The following is a 23,302-nucleotide window of genomic DNA, read 5'->3' as shown; positions in this document are numbered from 1 at the left end:
AGTCAGGGATGTTCTTAAGTAAACTGTAGTTAGCTGTGAATACAGGGAGAGGGAGTTGTGGAAAAGCCCAAATGTAATATTCTTATTAGAATTTCCTGCAGGACAGCATGATGTTTCATCTACATGGCAAAGTAATTAAAATTCTCTCAGTACTTTTCCGCCAAAGGTTCTCCCTAATAAATTTATTCTCCTTCTATAGACTCTCAAAACATGAATTTTGAATGTTAACTCAAACATTAGTAAAATTGTAAGCAGTACAATTATCCTGAGCATTCCATACCAGTTCAGTAAAACACTATCATTTAAATTCACAACACATAAAGTTTTCAACTTATAACTTTATTTTCTATATTTAAGCTAAACATATGAAGCTAAACAGGCACACATCCAAACTGCCCTAACACCACTCATTCTGGCCCAGGGACATGGGTTTTCTGTAGGAGTTTGTCTGGCAAGTTTGCTTTTGAGATTTGTGACCTCATGTTCTCTGGTTATTGGATTTTAACAAACTGAGTTTGTGGTTCTTTTCTCGATCACATATTAACCTTTAGAGAGGAAATACAGTTACTCTAAGTAGCTGGACACAAGTCAAACTCAGAACCAAGGTACCACAGTATAATAGAAATCTTCAAAATAAAGTTTATATTTTCTCATAACTTTTACCATTTTACCTACAGTTTGCCATTACCAGCTCATGTCCAGTTCTTGAGAAAAACTTACTGAAATGACAAACTTCAATGTTAGATTTAAATTATGTCTATTCAGAGTACCGCAGTATGATTTACAGATACCAGGTTTATCAAAGTCTACATAGCTATACATAAATACATCATTTAGGCAGTAAAGCATCTTACTACAATTCTTTAATCCAGTATTTACTGCTTTGCAACAATCACCAAACCCTAAACAACAATCCTAATTCTGAGAGGGCATGTAACCTCAAGGGTTGCTCCCCATCTTAGCAGCAAAATATTAAATTAATTTGTAAATTTCTTATGACTTCAGATTCTTTGTTCATCCAGTGTTCAAGTTGCTAGTGTAGATGTTCGAGAAGGATTCTGACTGCTTGTGCTAAATTGTCCACATACCCATCTGCCTTCACTGTGGGGTGCTGTTCATCACATGGTCTGTAAATAAAGTCATAGAAAAAGAATTCACTTACTGGACGCATTGTTCCTTCAAGAATGGCTCGTTAATCTTATGTGGTTAACAATAAATCATGATCAGCATCCAAAAAGTGTTATAGTTGTTCATGAATGTAGATCATGGTTAGACATGATAATAATTTGTGAGTCAAATAACATTATTTCTCTGTATTTGTTCATGTGAAAATGAACTCTATTGTTAAATTAAATTTTAAATATATCTAGACTATGCAGCAAGATTTTTCTCCCGGATTAGACCAATATAGTTCTGAGCCAACCCCAGAAGCCATGCAGGAGCTGCTCTGAGATGACTCTTCTGATTATCCCTCTTCCTTCCCTCTCTTTCCTGCACAGAACAGGAAAGCACCTGCTCCCCAATCACCCATTTTCTACAGCAACTGAAAGAAATTGGGAACTGAGCAACATGATGAAATCAGAAGCACAAGATCATAGCGCTGTTAAGTACACACTGCTCATAAGCACCATCTGCAGTGTGGAAAAATACAAAAGATGCTGTGATAGTGATGTATTCTTGACATATGCAAAAGTGCGGTACAACTTGCCTGAGCAAGCTGTTTGACGTGGTGACATATAAAAGGTGAGACAGAGGGCAGGGGAAACGAAAGAACACAAACAAAATGAGCTTTCAAACTGAGCACGATGACAGGTGTTTGCTGATAGGAGCAATTGTTGCAGTAAAAGGGCAAGTGATATTTCTTAAAGTGCAGATTTCACATCCTTTCGTAACTTTCCTTTTAAAGAATTTGTTTCCATTTCCCTTACATGGTTGATCTTTAGTTTGATGTGGCAGGAAGCAAGGGAATTGCATGGTGGGGCAGAGGGTCCAAAACTGTGTGAATAGGTTTCCGCCATTATTATAAATCGTGGTCTTGTATAAATGACACTAAGCACAGAGCTTGTGAAGAGAGTGCAGGGAGCTTTATCCTGCATCCCAGATGCTAAAATATATGAAATTTCATTCTCCAGTTTTTTGAAACCAAAGATGTGCAAAACATAATTCCACCGATCCATAGTAAATGGGCAGAAAATGGAGCCTTAATTACTGAGCAGAACTGTTGGTGAGGACGATTTAAAAAAATCATATAAATATAGTTGTCCTTTATAGAATGAAGCCTTAGAAATAGAATTCAACTACCTCTTTCACTGAATACCACTCCCAAGAGCTTACAACAAAATAATTTTTTCTATATCGTAATCCACAATGAATCATACAGTAAATACTCATTGCTTTGAGTTTACTACTGACTTACCTCCACCAATCCAGTGCGCTGAAACTGTGCAAACACAATTAATGAACAACTGACAGTTTGGTTCAACTGCAAAAAAAATAGCAGTGACAGTTTCGAGCAAACCAGCCAGATGGTAAAGGAAACCAGAAATTGATACTATCTCAGAACAAGTTAAACTCTCTTCATACTTCCTCAAACAGTTAAATCTCAGCTTAACATCCAGTCCTACAAGCAGCGCCATCTGTACTCACCATTACCAAATATCAGAAAAGAGCCTGGGATGGATTACTAGTCAGAAGCACATTAGAAGAACTGAGATGGCATTGCATGCCCCAAGAATAAACATCACATCACTTTCATACTAAATAGTTACACAACCAATTCTGTTTGGAAAGCAGTGTGTCCATTTTGCATCACCTTTCACTATACAGTTTCTGGGCCAACAGGGGAGAAGCACAACCAGATCACTGCAAATACATGTAATGCTTTTGTGCAATACCTTACCACACTTATACTTGCAGCATCAGATACATTTGCCTTACCTGATTTAGTTAAACCTAACCTTTTGTTTCCTGTTCACCAACTGACTTTCTATCCATGCTGCTATATTTTATCTTAATCTATTCACCTGAATGTTTGTATCAACCCTCCAAAGGCAGAGCTTATCAAATGCCTTCGGAAATATATCTATAATAAACTTATTGCATTCCCTTTATCTGCACAGTCCATCTATTCAACAATTCAAATTCGTGAAACACAATTTGACTTTAACCATGCTGGCTGTCCTTCACTAAGCCAAGTATCTCTAAATGCTCATGAATTGGATCTCAAATTATGAATTCAAAAATTTGTCCACAAATAACATTGTACTAACTTAACTGATCTATAATGACCTGATTCCATCCTTCCCTTGCTTTTGGAGGGTCATTACACTGATTACCCTCTAGCTCAATTTGAATATTTTAGCAGGATTGAAAAATTGGGGTTGGATCTTTTGCCATCTATTTGACTTCATTCAACAGCCCTAATTTTAACATCCACCTCTTTTTTAAGCTTAGGTTCAATTTTAATCTCTACTTTGCTGATTTTACATATTGATGCACCCCATTTGAAGGGAATATATTTATTTTGTACATTCCTCATTCAGTACTTGAATATTCCCCACACTGATCCTTCCCTCTGTTTGCTAACTTTTCTGCCCAGTTTATTTGGGTCAGATCCCTTCTCATCTCAGTGAATTTCACTTGTTTCTGGTCCAGTATCATAGTTTTTTTTACACATTATCCTTTCCAACTTCACATTGAACCACACTATGTTGTGTTCACTATTTCCCAGTTGTTCCCTTCTCATCAATTAGTTGTCCCACTTTCTTTCTTGTTAGTTAAGTAGCATACTGATCTAGGGAATGTCTGAATCCATGTCTTCTCCATCAGAAAAACAGCTTATTTCCATTTCACAGCATTTCCTTTTTCTGTCACTACTTTACCACTGAAACCTTCAAATACATCACCGTCACCACCTGATGACTAGACCAATGCTTTGCTGCTGACTTCCCCTTCCCCACTTCAACCACTTACACTATTTTTATCCAGTTTATCTTGGAATAGTTAAATTATCCAATATTATTACCCCATTCTTCTAGATCTCTAAGCTGTCTATAAATCTGCCCTTCTATCTGCACATGTTTGATGGCTTCTAATGCACATTCCCTCTAATGCACCATTTCCCTCTTAGTTTCTAAATTGATCCATATCCAATCCGTCCAGCATTCTTACACCCTAACACTGTGATAAAGGCTTTAGTAATACTATCATCCTGCCCCATCCCTCTCTTTTGCAGAGACAATAACCAGGAATATCAAGTTCCTCATCTTGCCCAAAGCTAAACTATATCTGTTTAAGAACTGTGTGATGCCACTTCATAGTTAATAATGCTTCAAACTTTCAAATTTGCTTTGAATGCCACGTGCATTCACTTAATTACTCCTCAATCCTGACTCCAACTTATTTAGCAATCCTTTTCGACATCCAGCCCTCTTTTTCATTTCTGAAAAATCCCTCATCCAGTTTCTTCATTCCGCCTTAAGTTAAAATTTTCCCCATAGACTAGTTAAGATCCCAGGGAAGACCCTGATCCTAGCCCTGCTGAAAAGAGTCATTTCCATTCTATACAGACCACTCCTGTTCTAGATTCCATTTTTCATCAAAGTAGACCGGAATAAGATAAAAGTCTGCAGTCAAAATGAAGAGTGCTACTTAAAGCATTTAGCACCATTTCCTTAATCAGTATGATGCATGCTCAACAAATAAGGATACAGTGGTTCTGAATAATTGAACAGAAGATAGAAATACACTGAGAAATGGTTAACCATTGTCTAATTAGGTTCATATTGCAAACAAATGAAGAGAAAGGAGTATAAGCTAAATGTGTTGACCTATATATTGCTAATTTCAGTGAAATGAAAGGCAGTGGAGCAGGTTAAATGGCTGGAAAAATATATTGGGCCATAATTTGCTGTAGCAGGACATCTAATGGTAATCTTTTATTAGTTAGATTTGTTCTTGCATGTTTCGGTCTTTACATTTTTCGAGTAGGAAGTTGCTGAAAGTTTGAGCTGGTAACATCGCTCCAAAGGAACAAATCATCTGGAATGAGAGTAAACAGGGCAAGCAATTGTATATCTCCTTAACCAGATTGATAGATTGTGAAATCAACAGCGAGAAGGATGTGTGAAATGTCAAATCAGGTACAGAAAGACATATAATGAAAGGGAAAGAAAGACTAGATGGCTTGTGAGAGAGAAAGAAGTGGAAAAGTTGAAAAACAAAATGTTAACTTTTCATTTTTAAAATCTCCAACAACAATTTAAACCTGAAGAAATGAGACTCCACACTTGTAATAGCTCATTTTCAGTGCCAGAGCACTTAACACTTCTCACATCATTAAAAGGGCGCTTAAAATTGAAACAATTTGTCTTAACTTTCTATGAAGGGTTTGGTTCACATCTACCACACAAATACAAGCAATTTCATACCATTCAATGCAAACATTTTGACTAGGAGTAAGGAAATAAAAAGTTAAGAGTTCCATGAATTAATAAAAAAAGAGGTTTGGGCAAAAAATATGTTCTGGATACATACAATAAATAAAGAGAGAGAAGAAGTAAGAAAGCTCCAAGAAATATGAAGGGAAGGAAAAAGATAAATTATGAAAACTAAAAAGGAATACTAAAGATGACTGACAGGCAACATTAGGCAAACAATAAGGGATTTTTATAAGTACACATGAATTGTAAGGACAAAGAAAGAAGGTGGACCACAAAGACAAAAGTGGGCCATCTTGCACTTGAGTGAAGGAATGACAGATGTGTGAGTGTACGACTGTAAATGTACTCAAGGGGAAAGGATATTGTATGAATAAAAAGTGGAACTAAGACTAGAAAAGTCACTAAGCCTAGCTAGTACACATTGCAAAATACTAAAAGAGGCTGGGGACAATGGAGGAACTAACCATAAATTTTCCAAAAGTCCTGAGTTAATAGAAAAAGTCTCCAATTGCAGAACAGAATGCTTTGAGCAACTAAACAGCCATGACATTCTTTTGGCAGCAGACAATATACTTGTTTAGGAGCACAGAATGCCAGAATCTGTCAAAGGATTTTGAGATATCAAACACAAATGCTTCCATGTTTATAGCAGAATTCCAGGGGTGGAGAACTGAGGAGGGGCATGAACCAGGCCTGAACTTTCAAAGTTACGGATAATCTGAGAAACTTCAATGCTGCGGAATAAGATTTTTCAATGTGGGCACTTGTGAGCATTATGCACTTTCAACTAAGTATGGGTCAAAAGCATGGTATCATGCCCTCTGCCTTCTTTAAATAATACAGGCTACGGACAGGAGAGAGAGGCAAACTGAACTTCTTCATCCTATCAGTGTCTGTCTGTAAGCAGAAGTGTTTTTAATTGTTATTAAAGTAGGCGGTGGCGTGTTTCCCCAAACCCTGTTTGTGTGTTCCAACTTTATAAGTAATACGTAGCAAACTCTCTTTATGATTAACTCAGGAGGTTAGTTTATATCACATTCAAACCTGGGGTGGTGGGTGGGGGATGATGTATGCGCAACCTTACACAGACACACATATACAATAAGGGGGGATAGAAAAGAGGGAGTCTTTTTTACAGCTATGGATAACAACAGTAAAAGTGCCACAGAAATGAATATTCATTCACATGATTTTCAGAGTCCAGAAAATCAAAGTCCAGAGGGAGTTTCCTCTGTGGTGGAGTTCAGTTCAGATGAGTTCCTGGTTGGAACGAAAATCCTTTAAAACGAATGAGAATGCAGCACAATGAGGTTTATGTGCCTGGGCTGCTTAGCAGGCAATGGTCAGAAGCTTTTAAAATAAAACAGGAGCTGAGAGATGGTGGCTGGCTGCTTGGTCAGCCGGGAGCCCTGCTGTCTTCTTTTCAGGTTGGGAGTAATCAACAGACTGATCCTTGAGGCTAGAAATGTAACATTAAAACTGTCCAAGAGGCTAGAAGCATGGGGTCATGTGATGTGGCCCATGAATGAGTTAATTGCAGATTCACAAGTAGTTTCTTTGCCTCTGTCCAAAGTCCATTGTTTCCCTTAGGAATGAAATGGTGGCTGTTAACATCTCCTTCAGGTATAATGAGTTTCGATGGGCTGAATTTATTGTGCCGCTGGCGGGCACCCTACCACCTTCCCGCCCACCCCTGAGCTCACTGCCATAATACGGTGCGGGTTGGCAGGTTGACGATTTCCATATTTAAATGAACAATCAAGAGTTAATTAGGCTTCTTACCAAGCTAATTAAGCCTAATAATATGCTGCCCACGTCATAAAATGTTTGGCACAGGCAGCTGGGTGGGAGTGGGAAGCCCGATTATTTTACTAAAATGCTTAAAGAGGTGGGGGAGGGAAGGGGTTGGTCGCTCTTTGGGTGCTGCCCTTTGCCGATCATGGGGCGGCCCCCTCACATTGAACCCCCCCCTTTCCTCTTTCCTTCCTACCCGCTCCCTCCCCTAAACCCACCCGACCACCGCCCCCCACCCCCCCCAACCACCGCTCCTCTCCTTAACCTAGCCAAATTATCCTGGCCCAAGACCCTGGAATTACCTGGTCTGGGGATCCACGGGCCTTGGTTGTTTTCTTCTTCAGCAGTCCCGGCAGTGGCCACTGACACCTTTCTGGAGCTGCCAGGACTGATGGAGTTGCCGGCCAATCCAATTGGCCGGCAGCTCCAAAGGGTGGAACTTTCTCTCCAACGACAGGCAGAAGTCTCACTCAGTTCTTGTTAATCCACCCAGCAGGGCTTTATAGCTACAGCGAGTCGGCATGAAACATGTTGGCTTTACGCCGACATTGTTTCTGGAGGATGGGGGTTCCACCCCACTTGTATTATTCAGCCTGATGTCTCTATCTTTGTTATTGCCCAGGCTGGGGAGCCAATTAGTCTGTTAGCCTTCTAGTGATTATAATGTGGCCTTACAATGGGGTGTGAGGATGAGAGTGGGACACTTTTGTTCTTGTATTCACTGTTGCAAGCATCCAGAACAGATGGCCAATCTTGAGTCATGTGACCCGTAGCAGCCATCATTTGGTTCAGCAAAAGTCCATTTTAAAATAGCAACAAAAAAAAAATTGATGTACACAGTTTTGATTTCTTTCATGTCTTACTGAAATGTCATACATTTTAAACCTAATTGCAGAATGGCAGTATGAAATTTTAATTCTCAGAGAAATATGCCAACATGCTTTGTGTTTGGCTAAATGCTATGCAAAACATTCAAAATTATGTAACTGTAGATAACCGTAGATAGGTTATCTGCCAATCAGCCAGTCTGGAGTAGTGAACAGAGCACAGGGCAATCCTATTTGACATCTGGAGTCATCTGTGACATCAAACCTTTGCTGTAATTGCTGTCCTAGCTTGCTGCATCTGTAGCCTGGTGTGGTAGCCAACCCCTACAGCTAGACCAGAGCTCCTGGATCTTCCTCTATGTGGAAAATGAGTTGAAAATAAAAGTATAAAAGAATGTAGTACAGTAGTGTTGGGCACCATTGATCAGACAGCCGGCACCTTTCTTTCTGTTTTGTGGCTGAAAATTTTAAAAGAAAGGTTGGAGGAGTCAAGTAGCACATAAACCCCCTGAGAGGGAGAGGAGAGGCCAGGTTTTGATCACAGACTGACTGGGGCTGGGTCCAATAACTGCGAAAAAAAAAAAATTAATTTCTTTATTTCAAATAATGTGAATCCAAGTCTTGGTGCTGAAAGGACAATATTCTAACTTTCACTGCCTGTCACTAATATTTGCTTAAACTGCAAAAAATGCACAGCATTGGAATTACAAGCAGCTCTCTGGAGTTTTGAATGTTAACAACCCATGCAGAGAAAAGTCTGCCGAGCAAGCACACACTCCTTTATCTTTGTCACCAAAAGAAAAATTCAGTTTGGGGCTGATGTGGAATTGCCTTGGCTGAAACCAGAGATAAATCTGTTACCATCTGCCCGGGGTGAAGTCACACCTACTGGCTCCTAAATCCTAAGTGCAACAGAACAAAACAGCAATACATCTGAACACAAAGAGCTCATTTGTACAAAGAAATGTCACATACGAGTGAAATAGGAGGACACCACATACAGAGCTGAGATCATAGACACATTCACAGCAGTGTGCAGCTTCGTGAGTTTTAGTCGCAAGCCAAAATAAGCTTTCCAATGGCTTTTATTCAGTGAAAGATGTCAACTGCATTTCAATTCACTGCACCACAGAATTTCAATTCTTTGAAAATATAACTGTCCAATCAGTGTTTAATTGGATTCACTTTATGTCCTAGGTATTTGAGAAGAATAAATTTCAATATACAATGATGGTGTTTTCCATCCTACCCGACACATTCCATACTGTATATTTAAGAGAATGGCACAATGCCCAGCTTTGTTCTAGAGTGTAAGGTATTTCTGTCTGCACTCAATCATGGAGTGACATAACTGTTTAAAGACAGGTCAGCCACACCATGATGCTGAGCCTCACAGAAGTCAAATTAAAATGGACTGGCACTTTAGGAATGAAGGTATCAGATGAATGTAATGGGACATACTTTTCAAATCTACAACAGGAATCCTTCAAATTTGGCTATTAGGCAAATGCAAAAACAACTGGTTGAAAACAATTTGGAGAATAAAAAATGCAATTGACTAGGGAATGGCACTATTGCAGAATAACTCATGTCTGATGACATACTTCCCTGCTTAAATTGTTAAGAAAGATCAGGTTTTACAAATATTTTCAGTTAGGTGTGCAGTTTGTAAACCATAAGCAAAATTTACGTAGGTTAGAGATTAAGCTTTCTGTTTTATGCAGTGCATTTGCACGTGTTTCTAATTACCCCCAGGTTATTTTGTTGTGATAAGAAATGAGCAATGCACATTTTTTGGACACAATAGCCTTGGAGGTCCAAAGCGGTGACCACGGCGTGGGCACACACTTCAGGTGCAAGTCATGCTGGACGCCACATTGTCGAGGGCTGCCATTTTGGAGCTCACTGCTTTAGTTAACACCATCTGTTAATCATGTTCAGCTGAACACACGTTCAACAGCAGGAGGGAGCCCTACCAGTGCTATTTAAAGGCCTTATCAACTGCTTTCAGGTTAGTTGCTGTTTGATTTCTGCTTGCTGTTGCTATGATTGTACAAAGTCTTTGGTGTTTTCTAAGGTTCTTTTGAGTTGCCAAAGTCTGCAGGGAGTGGTGTGCCAAGTGCTGAAGGACTTTTTGCTGACTTCGCGGTTTCTGCACAAACCAGTTGCTCCCAGACACGGATGCGCTAGGAGACATTTCCATGGAATTCAGCATGTTTGGGAAACTGAGCATTGGTGATAGAGAGAAGAACAAATGGCAGGAAGTTGGGGGATGTGGGGTTAGTGGGGAGAAAGGCCTTTAGCAGGAGGTGATATCCGCTCGGAGTAATTTTCCTACCTGAACCTCAGCGAGAACAGTGTGGGAGATGTTGGTGCTTCAATAAGGATGTCCTCACTGAAATCTACCACCTGCTGCAGCCACAAATGCAACCTTGCAGCAGGAAAAAGACCACATTTCCAGTGGCTGTGAGGATGACCATGGCCACAGACTTTTATGCATTAAGTTCTTTCTAGGCTTGAGATATAACATCTTGCAGTTTGCAGTGTGTAGGAGGTCACCGAGGCTCTCTATTCAATAGGAGTGGACTACATTTCATTCTCTCTTGCCAATGAGCAGCAGGTAGAGTGAATATGCAGCTTTGCGAAGATTGCAAGCTCTCCCATGGTGCAGGGTACCATTGACACACGCACCTCTTTGTGGGCGCTGCATGTCAAATCGAAGATGTACTGCAATTGAGATGGTTTCCACTCCCTTAATGCCCAGCTGGCGAGCAGCCATACGCAGCGAATCATGCAGGTCAGTGCCCAATATCCTGGCAACAGTCGCGACGTCTTCAATAGTTCGCTTTGCCATCTGCCTTTGAGCCACTGCAGCAAAGCACAGGGTCAATACTGGGAGACGAGGGCTATCCACTGACCACACGGCTGATGATTTCAGTGCACCGCTCATGCACACATGTGCAACATGCAGAAAATGAAAACCACACAGCCACACAACATGTGATCGAGCAGATCACTGGCACGTTGAAGCAACGTTTCCGCTGCCAGAGCTGCTCTGAAGGAGCCCTGCAGTATTCAGCAGAGCAGATATCAAGATTTGTGATGCTCCTCTTGCATGCAGCACAGCCTCGCCTTTATGAGGACACAGTCCTTGCCACAATAATATGGCGAGCAGCTGACAGGAAGCAGCATGAGGAGGAGATGGAGGAGAAGTAAGAAGGCAACCTAGACAGCCCCTTTCTGGCCATTCTGTTTAGCTCCTCTAAGTGCAATACAAATAATTACAGCCCAAATGCTCCATTCACCTCCAGTCTGACACCTTGCCTTCCTTCTGTCACTGTTAGCACAACGCCCACTTGGCTACTACACATAAATAAAAGCCAACACAAAATAAACATTCCAAACCAAATTTATAAATCAAACCATACCGTACTGCACACAAATGTCAATTAATCGCCCTCGTGCATTCCCTTAGTGCCTTTATCCCATATGCCTGTGTCCTAGCTTTCTATGCAATGCTATCCCATTGGCTGCAGCATGGCTGCCGGATCTGCTGACTTTTAGTGCAGCAGACTGTGGGTGGCGTTGAGCAGCTCTGGGCCCAGAATGCTCGACTCTGGGCTGCAGCACTCCGAGCTGGCTAGCTGACAGACAACAGCAAGGAAGTTGGGGAGTGGGGGGAGGGTGAATGCTATCTTCCTGAGAGAGGACAGCAGGTTTGTCCTCCATGGAGCCACTGCCACTCCCCCTGCGACTTCAGCAATTGTAGTAACATGTTGGAGGACAGATTGCTGGACTGCTGTGATACCCTGCAAACCCCTTTGAACACTGATATCCACAGCCATGATGGCAACAGCCTGAGCTTGCATTGAGAGCAAGCTGACTTCACATGACATAAGTCTGAACTTCCACAGGAGCCAGGTGTCGGGGTGCCCTCTACTTGTGCTGCAATAGAAGTTAAGACATTGGCCATCAGATGAATCATGGTTAGGCCCACAAGTGGGCTAATTGAGTTGGCTGCCATTTTCATGCTAGAAAGTATGGGATTCAAACTCTGTGCAAAGCCCTGTGCAAATTTGATGCCAGACTCCTCCAAGGTCCTTAACAGTAACTGCTGTCTCTCTGGAAGGTCTTCCAATCCAACAAGCAATTCATTATGCATACGCATGAGCCTTTTGCTGTAATCAGGCCCATCACAGTCCTCATCTGAATTCTCTGGAGCAGAACTCGTGTGCGACTTTATCCTCTGGGAAGCTGGCAACTGCACTATCCTTGCCTCCTGTTCTGTCTGCCACTCATCACATACAGATCCTCTAAAGTACAAGCAGTGTCAGTATGTCAGCCGGTGACTGCAAGTGTGAGATTAAAGTGTGAAATGCCCTGGGACATGTCAATACAGTAAAGGGCACTGTACAAATAGAAGTTGCTTTTGTTGTTGAGTGTTTCTTCATCATCACAGTCTGCTTGCTCTTCCACCACTGCCTGGCCAGGGTGCTGTTCTTGGGTATCTGAAAGCAGGGTTATGGTGAGGGAAGGTTGGGGGGGGGGGAAGTGGGGAGGGGTGGTGGATATTACAGATGCTTGCTTATACCATCGGCAGCTTGTAAATCAGAAGAGATTGTAAGTTGAGAGGGAACTGGGATGTGAGAAAGAGGATTAGGCAAGAGGATCCTGTCATCTTCTATCGTTTTAGCCTCACCACTGACCATGGCCTTAGCAATGGATTTCCTAATGATGACAAACACTGTCCACTCCGTGGGGATAAAGACATACAGCTTCAACTGATCCTACCTGCTAACACCTGCTATTTCCAGTTGTGTGCCATCTTATCCTCCAAGAGAGAGGCAAGTGTCTCAGTGCATGGAACAATCTGTTCAGCTGATGTGGCTGTCATGATTGAATAGCTGGCTAGTGTATGTAAACTATAAGATGTGAGACTTACAGAAATGCTGAATGTGCGAGGATGAGGGGAAGCAATGAATGTGAGATATAAGTGCTGACTGATAAAGGTCTTTAGTAACTGAGTGATGGGGTGTGGTGCATTAAGCAGTGTCTGAGGCCCGTGGTTGGATGGATATGGCATTTGAAGCTACATTCACTAATCTTGACCACTTATGTAAAGTCATTGAACTTAACAGTAGATTGTCCACTGTAGCTTGGCAGAACTGTCAACCGTGATATTGTTAGAGTGTTTTAAAATGGTTTAAGGGTCAAAGTATCCCAGCATGCTTTGCCCTAGCATTTTATCCAGACAGTGAATGGGGAGGAACAGGGAAACTGAGCATAAACAATGTCAAAGACAGCTTGGAAATGCAAAAGGCAGAGAATGATGAACACCCAGGTCAAGAGATAGCCAATGCCGAAATAAGGGAGAGTTGCTTAGACACCACACGTCACAGTAGAAGATAAAGATTATCCCACACATTACAGTATAATAAATAAAGTTTGTAGGCCAGGGTTAAAGGCCAAGAATATTAGAGAGTTGGGTAAACATCTTAAATGTGGCACTGGCTTGGTGGAATGCTGTTTTATGTAGGCGTAGCCAAGATAGCCGAAATGGATAAGAACGGAACCTGTTCCCTCCAAAGGTTAATGCTCTCACATCAGCTAGAAGTCCGTTCACTTTAGCAGTCTAGATAGCTGGAAGTAATCACTGGAGGCCTAGGAACTAAGTTGTATTAATTACTTGTCATTGAATGTAATCTTTAGAGCTATTGTATGAGTATTATATATTGTTATTGTCAATGCATATTAAAGACTGTTGTTTAAAATTCTCGGGCCTATGTCACACAGAAGCTGTTGTAGGATTAACAATCCTCTGTTGCAACTATAACCACGGAAAATCCGCTAACAGTTTTTCAGCTGCCAGTCAGTCATACACTAGAGGCCTTGTGCCAAAAATAAACGGGTAAAAGTGGCAAGCTGCATCACCATGGCCGAGATCTTTAGGTTGTCGAGCGGGGCCCGCTCGCTGATGCGTAAAATGATGGGGGATGACGTCGAGCGGAACTCCCGATGTCACCCCGCGACATTTCAATTTTCAGGTTGGCGGGGGCACAGCCGAATCAGCTGCGCGCCCGCCGACCTGTCAACGGCCATTTAAAAAGTAATTGACTCAATTAATGGACCTGCCCGTCTAACCTTAAGGTTGGCAGGCAGGCCGGGAGCCCTGGCAGGCTTCAGAAAAAGCATGAAACCGCATCCATGGGCGGGATGAGGTTTCATAAGGTTTTAAAAAATTTAATAAAGGTTAGAGTTAAAGTGATGGACATGTCCCAACTCATGAGACAGTGTCACATGAGGGGACACGTCAGGGAAATTTTGTTTCTGCTCCTTGACCATTTTTAAATTTGGCACCGATCTCCCTGAGGCAGCACTTAGCCTCAGGGAAATGAGTGCGCTCTTTCGTGCGCATGCGTGAAAGAGCGCACTCCCGGCTAAAGGAATCCCCCCCCCCCCCCCGCAGCGCATAGTGCTTCCTGGCGGACGTCACGCTGGGCGGGCCTTAATTGGCCCACCCATGTAAAATGGCAACGTGCCCCCAATTGGGAGCGCCGATTGGAAGCAGGCCCACCCGCTCTCCTGCCCCCCCCCCCCCCCCCCAAGGACGGGGGGAGAATCCTTCCCCATGTAAATTTTAGGTGAAGGCCTTCCTCCCTCCGCCATCATCTTTCTCTCCACCAACACCAATTTTCTGCCCTTTTCTCTAAAGGCGTTTTGATGTTATCACACTGCTATGGGCCTGGATGCCTTCCACCCAAATGATCATTCATCATAAAACATTGACTGGTGTTAGGTAGACAGTTTGCATTTAACAACTCACTGAATTTCAACGTATTGTATTTGAGGTGCTTTTAGATGTTTAAAATACAAGGATTTGCATTTTTGCATGTTTTTTTTTGCGTGCCTAAAGTATCACTAAATTAGTGTTACGCTTTTAAAAGTTTTTTCATTAATCTAGTCCCAGCTGACACTAACTCATCCACAACTGTGAATACTTTCAGATTCCAAGGATTTGGCAGACTCCTTCCTATGTTAAAGCATAAAATCAGCATGATGCATTCATTTAAATTTGCCAAGTCTGGCCAATTTTTTCATTGGTTGGAGCCTTTATAGCTGACATTAAGCCAATCGACAACCCAACTTCTCTCAACTTTATTGGTGGGATGGTGGAAAAAAATAATGCAGTTGAACAGTTATCTATTTTTCTGAAAAGAGTTAGGGAAGGAAGAATAGATCAGGCAGGAAAAATTAAAGCTAATAAATAAGGATTAGAACTGGGAGAGCAAATGGAACGTATGGGAGGGTCATTATAGGTCAGACTGAATTTTTTAAGATTGTCAAAATTGTGCTTTGTGCATAGATTAGCTCTATAAGATCATTGTATTAATAAAGCTGGTCCCAATTTAAACAGCTGAATTACTCTAATTATGCACTCCAGTTATGCGGTACATAAACTAAATACTAAACCAATCTGTCCGGGGATTTCCCTGGACCTGATGGCAACCTTAGGGTTAAAGTGAAACAGCAAAAGATAAACCAGTACTGCCGACTGAAGCAATAAAATGCAATTTCAGGGGGAAAGATGCAACACTGATTAACAGAACCAGTTACTTCAAGTCCAATTGTATCAACACTTTTATCGTTTCTATTGAAAAATAACATACTGAAACTAGGATCCAGGAAAACAGGTTCCAGCAAAATTATAAACTTGGCAACATCCTAGCTTTTCTGGTCCTTCTTACATATTAACTGAAAATACTGGCAAGCTTTTGAGCCACACCTGGCCGCCAATGTCAAGGAAATCTTAACAGCTGAAAGATGAGAACTGTTAGCATTTAATCCCAACGTCTATTTGATTTCATCCATTATTCAAATTAGAGTTCACTGGCAGTAATTGGTCTTTTACTAGTGACGTTGATAATTTTGTCGAACATTAAAAGTGCCAGGAAGCTTCTCGCAATATTGTGATACATATTTCCCATTTATTGCTTTCTCCCCTCTCCTTCAACTGTCTGGATTCAGGAATGGAAAATATTTATGGGAGGTGGTTGTTGGGCTGGCGGAGGTTACAGATGATGGGGGTGGGTGGGGGGAACCAACAAAGCAACAGAAAGGTTTAAACACCAGGATGAGAATTTAGATTTGAGGGTCTGAGGGACTGAAAGCCAATGTACAACAGTGGGACAGAAGTGATGGGCAAAAAGGAGCGGGGTTTGGATAGGTTAAAATTTATGGATGATAGGGGAATTGGAGGCAGTCTAGGAGAGCATTGGGATAGTCATACCAAAGGCATGGATGAAGGATTCCGCAGCAGGTGAGCTTATTATTCTTTGTAGAGGTTATGGGTTTGGAAATTCAGCTTGGTAATGAATAGGAGTCCAAGGTTGCAAAAAGCTTGGTTCCACCTGAGGCAGCAGCTGAGGAGGAGTATGGATATGTGGCAATAATACTAAGTTTATAATGGGAACGGAGGATAATGGCTTCAGTGTTCCTAATGGTTAACTGGAGGAAATTAAGGCTTATTCAACATTGGACGTCAGACAAAACAGGCATACTAACGTTACTGCATTTGCCATGTGGTTCAAGTACAACCTCCCACCCTTGTGGGACTGTGATCTAATGTGTCTACTAGCATTGGTAGTTCCAGGATCTTCTTTTGCTAGATCTTAACCACATCATTAATACAGTGATTGGACCCAGTTACAGCCACTTTTGACTTGCTGGTTATATCATTTAATTTTCAAATTGCATCTATATATTATGACCATAAACATAGCACCAAATTCTTGATTAACAAGTGCACACAGAAGTGTCAATAACCATTCTATATTGCACTGTTCCACTGTCATCTAACTGGAATTGATTGTCACAAAGCAAGATTCGACCCAGCAGCAGAATATTTAATAATTAAATAATACACAGCACTAATCAATATTGGGGCTTCCGTAAAAACACGTTATCAAAAGTAAAATGTGGAATTGTGTCTAAAGGTTTTGTATGAGGCTGCTATTGAAACCATTGAATGTCAACGCTCCCCTCTCTCAACACCCCAAAACAGCAGCTTCGAACCATTTCTGCAGAGGGTTAAACCAGCAATTGCAATTCTTAGGTTGGCTTGTTGATAGATCTTTCTAACAAAAAGATAGACAATTGCTTCTTCGAAGAAGTAGCGATTGTCAGATCATTACAAAAGGATTCCTAAGCGTCTGCTGCAGTTGGCTCAGAACCATCATTAAATCATGCACCAAAGTGTTGGATTCTTGCTCAAAAAAAAAACGAGCAGCTGTGGACAGCTGCAAAAAAAAATGTTCCTAGGATTAAGCAGTGGAATCGATAGCCCTGCATGTCATAGCAATTCTGTATACCAAGCATGAAGTAATGCGCGTGATGCCCAGTACTGCTATACACAAAGAACAGCAAGAGGGTCAGGTGACATTTCCACTTTTTGTATGCTGCTTCAGCCTCTTTTATATATCCTCCTTTAATTCAGTGTCAATCTTTGTCTGATTATACTTGTGTGTTAGCACGTTTTCTGCATTAAAGGTGGTATATAAATACAAGTGCTTGATATTGATTTACTGCCAGTTTTGCTGGCATCCTGATCACACAATGTGACTCTTTGCTCTCCCAACAACCACCCTCTCCATTGCCCCCAACTGCTTGGTCGCAAATGTCACACATTAATTAAAATGCTAGCAACACTAGCTACAATACGGCCATTTTTCTGGCCCCAAATGCTTCAATCCGAGCCGTATTTACTGGTTTGGTCACCTAGAAAACAGCTTTATGTTATGGACAGAGTACAAGCCAGTTTTATAGCAGGAGGCAGCTTAGGGATGAGCAATTACAAAGAGAGCGTGTTGGCAAGAAAAACAATAAGAGAGACATGATGTTGTAATGGAAAACAGCTGCAAGGGCCTGGTGCAAGGGCTTTGGGTACGATCATTTATCAGGTGTGGAGTCACATCTGAAACATCAACCATTATTTTCCTTTCAGATGTTGATGTAACTTATTTGGATCTTCGGCACTTTAATTGCTTTAAAAGAAAGGTCAAATAGAAATTCTGCAAAGTGCTGGTAGGAAAAAAAACAATGCCTAATGGCCAACTTGCTTCGCAGGCAAAAATGGAGTGTTTTTGCTTAAGGTTTAGCTTGGTGTTGGCTTGATCAATTCTGTCATAGTTCCCAAGAGCTTAAAAGCCAACCCTGCTCAACGAAGAATATGCCAGCTCATTTTGTTACAGAAATTGTCCGTTTATGTGAGAAAAGGGGCTTGAGAGAGGAGCCGAGCCACTCAGTTCAAATACTCATTTTATTCCTTGTGATTTCTCTAAACATGTGTGTGCATGGCAACTCTTTTTTTGAATTTATCATTGAAATTCATGAGGTCCAAGTAATACACTTATCCTGAGGGCCTGAAAGCTTATCAAGTCTATCCAGAACCTTCAAAGAAACTGGAATTTGTCCACACTCTGTAGTTGGTTTGTAAGAGCTAAGCCTGAAATTCTTAAATTGAGGAAATAAAAAAAAATCGCTTTTAGAAATAACTTTAAAAATTTAAATACTTTATTTAATTTTAATATTTAGTCTGAGCATAGAAGTTTGAAACTATTTTCTACAATATGAAAAACTAGCGAAGCTTCCTAACTACCCTGGAAATGTACTTCTGCTATTATTCATTTACTCTGGCACAGTTTAATCAATGCACTGGCAGTTAAAGCCTAAACATGGTCTAATTTTATTTTAACACCTTTTAAAAATAAGAGGATCCCATGAAGGCACAGGACAGAACCAGTAGCTGAGATAATGTGAAAAAGGGTTTCCTAATCATTCCCTAGGTATACTCTGGTTTTTACCCCAGGTATCTGGGCAAGTGTAAACTCTCTATGGTGAGGGGAGCTGGATTCAGCCAGGAGCACAATCTGAAATCTGATGTCAAAATTATTTAGAATAAAAAGGATAAAACAAAAACAAAATCTGTGATTAAAGAGAATGGTCACCACGGGCAGAATCTTATTGAGGCGTCAGCAGTTTCGCCTGCTGGCTAGAGGTCTAGCAAGAGATCCACGCTACCTCTTTTCAGGAAGGCCTGCCGAACAACAAGCCAATAAGGCAGTGGCAAGGCCACCAGCAGGTCTTCCCCTGGAATCAAGACCCCAGGGGCAGATGTCTCACCTACTGCCAATCAGAAGTCGGCAGCTCTTGTGCTCAGTAGCACCACAGGGGAGGCTGTGACTGCTGCTGAAAAGACAAGCACCAGAGTCCCAGGATCGTGGAGTGACCCAGGCCAGAGGTAAGTAATGTTTGGGAAGGGGTGGGGGGGCGTGGGTGCTTTCATGGAGTGGGGGTCGCGAGGAGTGGGGTGCAAGGGGGTTGGGAGCAAGGGCAGGGAGTGGCTCTCAGTTGGCCTCCCCCTCCCGATGTCCAGTCCCTCGGTCAGGCACTGAGCGCCTTTGATCGAGGGCCTCTCCTTCCACCAGAGGTGACAAGCTGGCGGCACAGGTTTTTAACCTGTGGTGCATGCCACATGGCGACAGGCCCGCCTGCAGCTGGGTTATTACCAGCGGTGGTGGGATGAAGCCATTACGTGGTCATTAATTGGCCACTTAGGGGCCTCAATTGGCTGCAGGGTGGAAGGTCGACCATGGGCCTTCCCACCTAGAGCTCAATTTGGGCAGAGACTGGAAGGGGACAGATTCCAATGCACCATCAGCCCGTGTAAGTGTATGCCCTTCCTGCCTCCAAGCTCGCCACCATTGAGAGCACAAAATTCTGTTCCACTTGTCAACTCATTGTGATGATTATTCTGAAAAACGTCAGTACTCCAGTTATACAGATACGAAAATCTACACTGGCCTAGAGTTTAACTAGAATCAGAATAAATACAAGCATGTTACAGGGAAAAGGGAAATTTCTGGGTAGGCGAAAGTGGATATTTCTGTCGACCCAGTCGTAGGCAGTTGAAAGAAGTATCAAGTTAAACGAGTCTCAGCATGTCAGGACTTGAACTCAGCACTGTACATTAGCTCACAAACATGGAGTAATGATGCTGTAAATTTATCCTAGGCTGGTGTTAATACACCAACCAACAGATGACATCTCTGCTGAACACAACTGTTGGTTGCCCCCTTAATCTGGTTTGTCTATTTTAACAGGTTCAGTCCAAACATTGCTTTTCATTTTTAATTTTAGCCTAATGACTAATTGCAATTTCAAACTGTACGAGCTTGAAAAAGTTCAAACTATTTGATTTCGTAAGCAAGGATATTTTACCTTGAAATTAAATGGCAGTTCAAGTTGCAGCCAAACTTGACTCATTGTAAGCTGACTAGACCTTCTTGTGTGAGATTTTTTTGGGGCGGGGGGTGGGGGGAGGGAAATTACAATACATACGCTATATTAAGGTGTGTTTCTCACATGGTCTAGCCTGTGCATAGAAACATTCCCTGAAAGACATCAAAATGTATTTCCATGATTTTTCTCCATAGCTGCAGCACAGGTGTACACACTCAAAGCTTCAGAACCACACAGCTTAAGGTTTCTTTCAACAAAGAGGAACTGCAAACATTTGGTACAGCCTGTAGCACGTGGTTAGTTTAAACATTCTACCAGCCCTGCACTTCTGAAGAGGGTGAAGTGTTTGTTTTTACAGTAACTCCCAATAAAAAGGATGAAGACTGATGAGATTATTTTGGGAAAAGATGAATGATCTCCCCAGGGATTAGTTTGATAAGGGCAAGCCTTGCTGAAGTAAACAAAGTACAGTTCTAAAAGGAACATTTTAAAAATACTGTAAGGCCTGTTTTTCTAGGACCACACTTTGTGGTACTGTATTTTTAAACTATGTAGAAACTTTTTATTAATTGTTATATTGAACTCTTTAGCTGTTAACATCATTTGTTTTTTTTAACTCTCCTTTTAAAGGGACACCTTGATTGAGATCCATTTATATAACTGAATGGATTCATTTACATGACTGAGTGGATTCTTTATTTCTTCAGTGTCATTTCATTCTGAATGTGAGCCATCTTAAAACCAGTCTTTAGAAATACAGACAGCTCAATTTTGCAATTCAGTGGAGTGTCAGGGAGCTTTTTCTGACTGATTATACTCAACTCCTACAAGTCAATATCCTATCTGATTGCCAGACAACAAACAACGCCAGAGTACAGTGATCTTTGTGCCACGTGTTATGCAATTATGCCAATATCTTTACAGTTGTCATGAGAACGGAGAACTGCTTTGGAATAATTGAAGAGGATTTGCCACACAATGTTACTGTGTAAATTATACTGAATTCCAAGTGTCTGAGGAGATTGGAAGAACAACCATCCATCATTTGATCATCAAAAATGGCTCGTGAAGACGGTGGGTATTAACAAATGGCAACCTGCAACGAACATGACCAATTTCTTTTCTGATCGAATCCGACTATAGCTGAACTAGAGACGATTAGTATTAGGATTTAATGCATTTTGGTGTGACGTTCTTCGATGGGGGTAGGGAATCAAAAGTAAGGGGCTTGACAGGAAGCTCCATCTGAAAACTGAGTACAAGGGCTACACGCGGAATTTTCTGTGCCCATTGGCGGTGGGCGTGTTTGGCATTGTGACCGGACAATATGGCCAGCCCAAAATTGACTACATGACGTCATGAAACCAGTTTGCAATTGCCTGCGCAGCCCATCAATGGTGGGCTGTGTTTCACACCGTTGGACATCGGGAACTTCATTGTAATACACCTGCATAGCATTATCAGCCCAACTCGCCAGAATCATACCCCCCACGTTGGATCATCTGAACACGCCGGTGTGATTCCACACTGATGTGTGTCACAACAGCATATATAAGGCATGCACCTGGCGGGCTGCACTTTGAGGGGAAATCGGAGATGAGTGCATGGTAACGTTGCGCAGCGCTCGCGAGGATCACCTATTCCAGGAAGAAGCGCTGCGCATTCAGGCGTGGGCACAGGCAAGTCGCTTTTTCCCAGCTGGCTGGGGCTGCACTGGGGTTGAGGCGACTTGGGGGGCGGGGTGGGGGGGAACGGTTGATAGTACTGCACAAGTGTGTGTGGGGTGGGGTGGGAGGGAAGCGACCCCACATTAGGGAAACCTTATATAAAGTGACCATTGCTCTGCGGCTGAGACAATTCAGATGCAGCCACGTTGACATGCTTGGAGTCAGGCCTCTAGCTTATCTGTCCAATCAAGCAATGTAGAGGCATCAAAGTGCCATCAAGTGCTCCAGAGCTTTTCACCCCTCAGGCACAGACTGCAAACTAATGAGTGTTTTAATGGATTGCAGAACAGTTGGACGACTGGGCAGGTTGTACAGTCTCCTTGCTAAAGCTGGCCATGGAGCAGTCACTGGTGGAGGCGCTCACAGCCCCTTTCAAGGTTATCATTCCAGTTTGGATTAGTCTCCCCATGGTTTAAGCTAATAGTGCACCTTGCAGCGTGGGTTAGGAGAATATCTGTGCCTGAGCTGAAAGCACAGTATGCAGTCCTGTGAGCAAAGCAGCCGCCAATCGGTCAGGTGAAGTGGGGCGGAGTTGGGTCTCGGGCAGCCATGCAGCGCACTAAACTCTGGCCGTACAAGTGGGGGCCAGCACTCTCTGGGATGCGCTAAGGGGCCTTCAGACTTAACCAAGAACGGTTCTTTGTACACCTAAGCTAACCAACACGTCTCTCTCTTTCATCCTGCAGGAAGAGTACATCAGGAGCATGGAGGCTGGTGACCTAGCTGTATGCCTCAAGGCTTAGAGGGAGTGGAGACAAAGGAGAAGAGAACGACGGAAGCGCCTGGCCGGGCAGAAGGAGGAGCAGCACCCTTAGGGAGAACGGACAGCTGGGGATCCCCCAAATGCAGCCAAAGAGCCACAGAGAGCCGTTGCTGGTCAGCCCCTAGCTAGACCCAGGGTCTATAGATGCCGCCTTTCATTCCTGTAGATGACCGAGAACCAGTGTTGCCGAAGACTGCGAATGTCTAGGGAACTGTCCAGTCATATCTGCTATCTACTGCAGAATTTGGTGTCACGGGGACATGGAGGGCATCCACTGCCCGTGGCCATGTAAGTGACCGTGGTGCTCAATTTTTACGGCAGTGGCTCCTTTCAGGGGTCCACAGGCAACCTCTGTGGGATACTCACCAGTCTCTATCCACAAACGCATCCAGGAGGTCACAGTCACCATATTCGCGAAGGTACACAACTTTGTGCATTTCGCCCAGGACCAGG

The 23,302-nt window shown here is 42.4% G+C and overlaps 1 protein-coding gene across 1 annotated transcript in view; it reads right to left on the bottom strand.

Moving 5' to 3' along the window:
• Nucleotides 1-318: 318 nt before the first annotated feature.
• lhpp (phospholysine phosphohistidine inorganic pyrophosphate phosphatase) overlaps nt 319-23,302 on the bottom strand; it is a 157,505-nt gene continuing 134,521 nt past the window's right edge. The window contains exon 7 of the mRNA XM_078564853.1: nt 319-1,127. Coding sequence (XP_078420979.1) covers nt 1,034-1,127 — 94 coding nt within the window. The 3' untranslated portion in view covers nt 319-1,033. The remainder of the gene's footprint in view (nt 1,128-23,302) is intronic.

The sequence above is a fragment of the Cetorhinus maximus genome, chromosome 20 (assembly GCF_964194155.1).
Source record: "Cetorhinus maximus chromosome 20, sCetMax3.hap1.1, whole genome shotgun sequence".
Classification (NCBI taxonomy): domain Eukaryota; kingdom Metazoa; phylum Chordata; class Chondrichthyes; order Lamniformes; family Cetorhinidae; genus Cetorhinus; species Cetorhinus maximus.
Note: the sequence above shows the minus strand (reverse complement) of the source record. Positions and strands in the feature narration are given on the sequence as shown.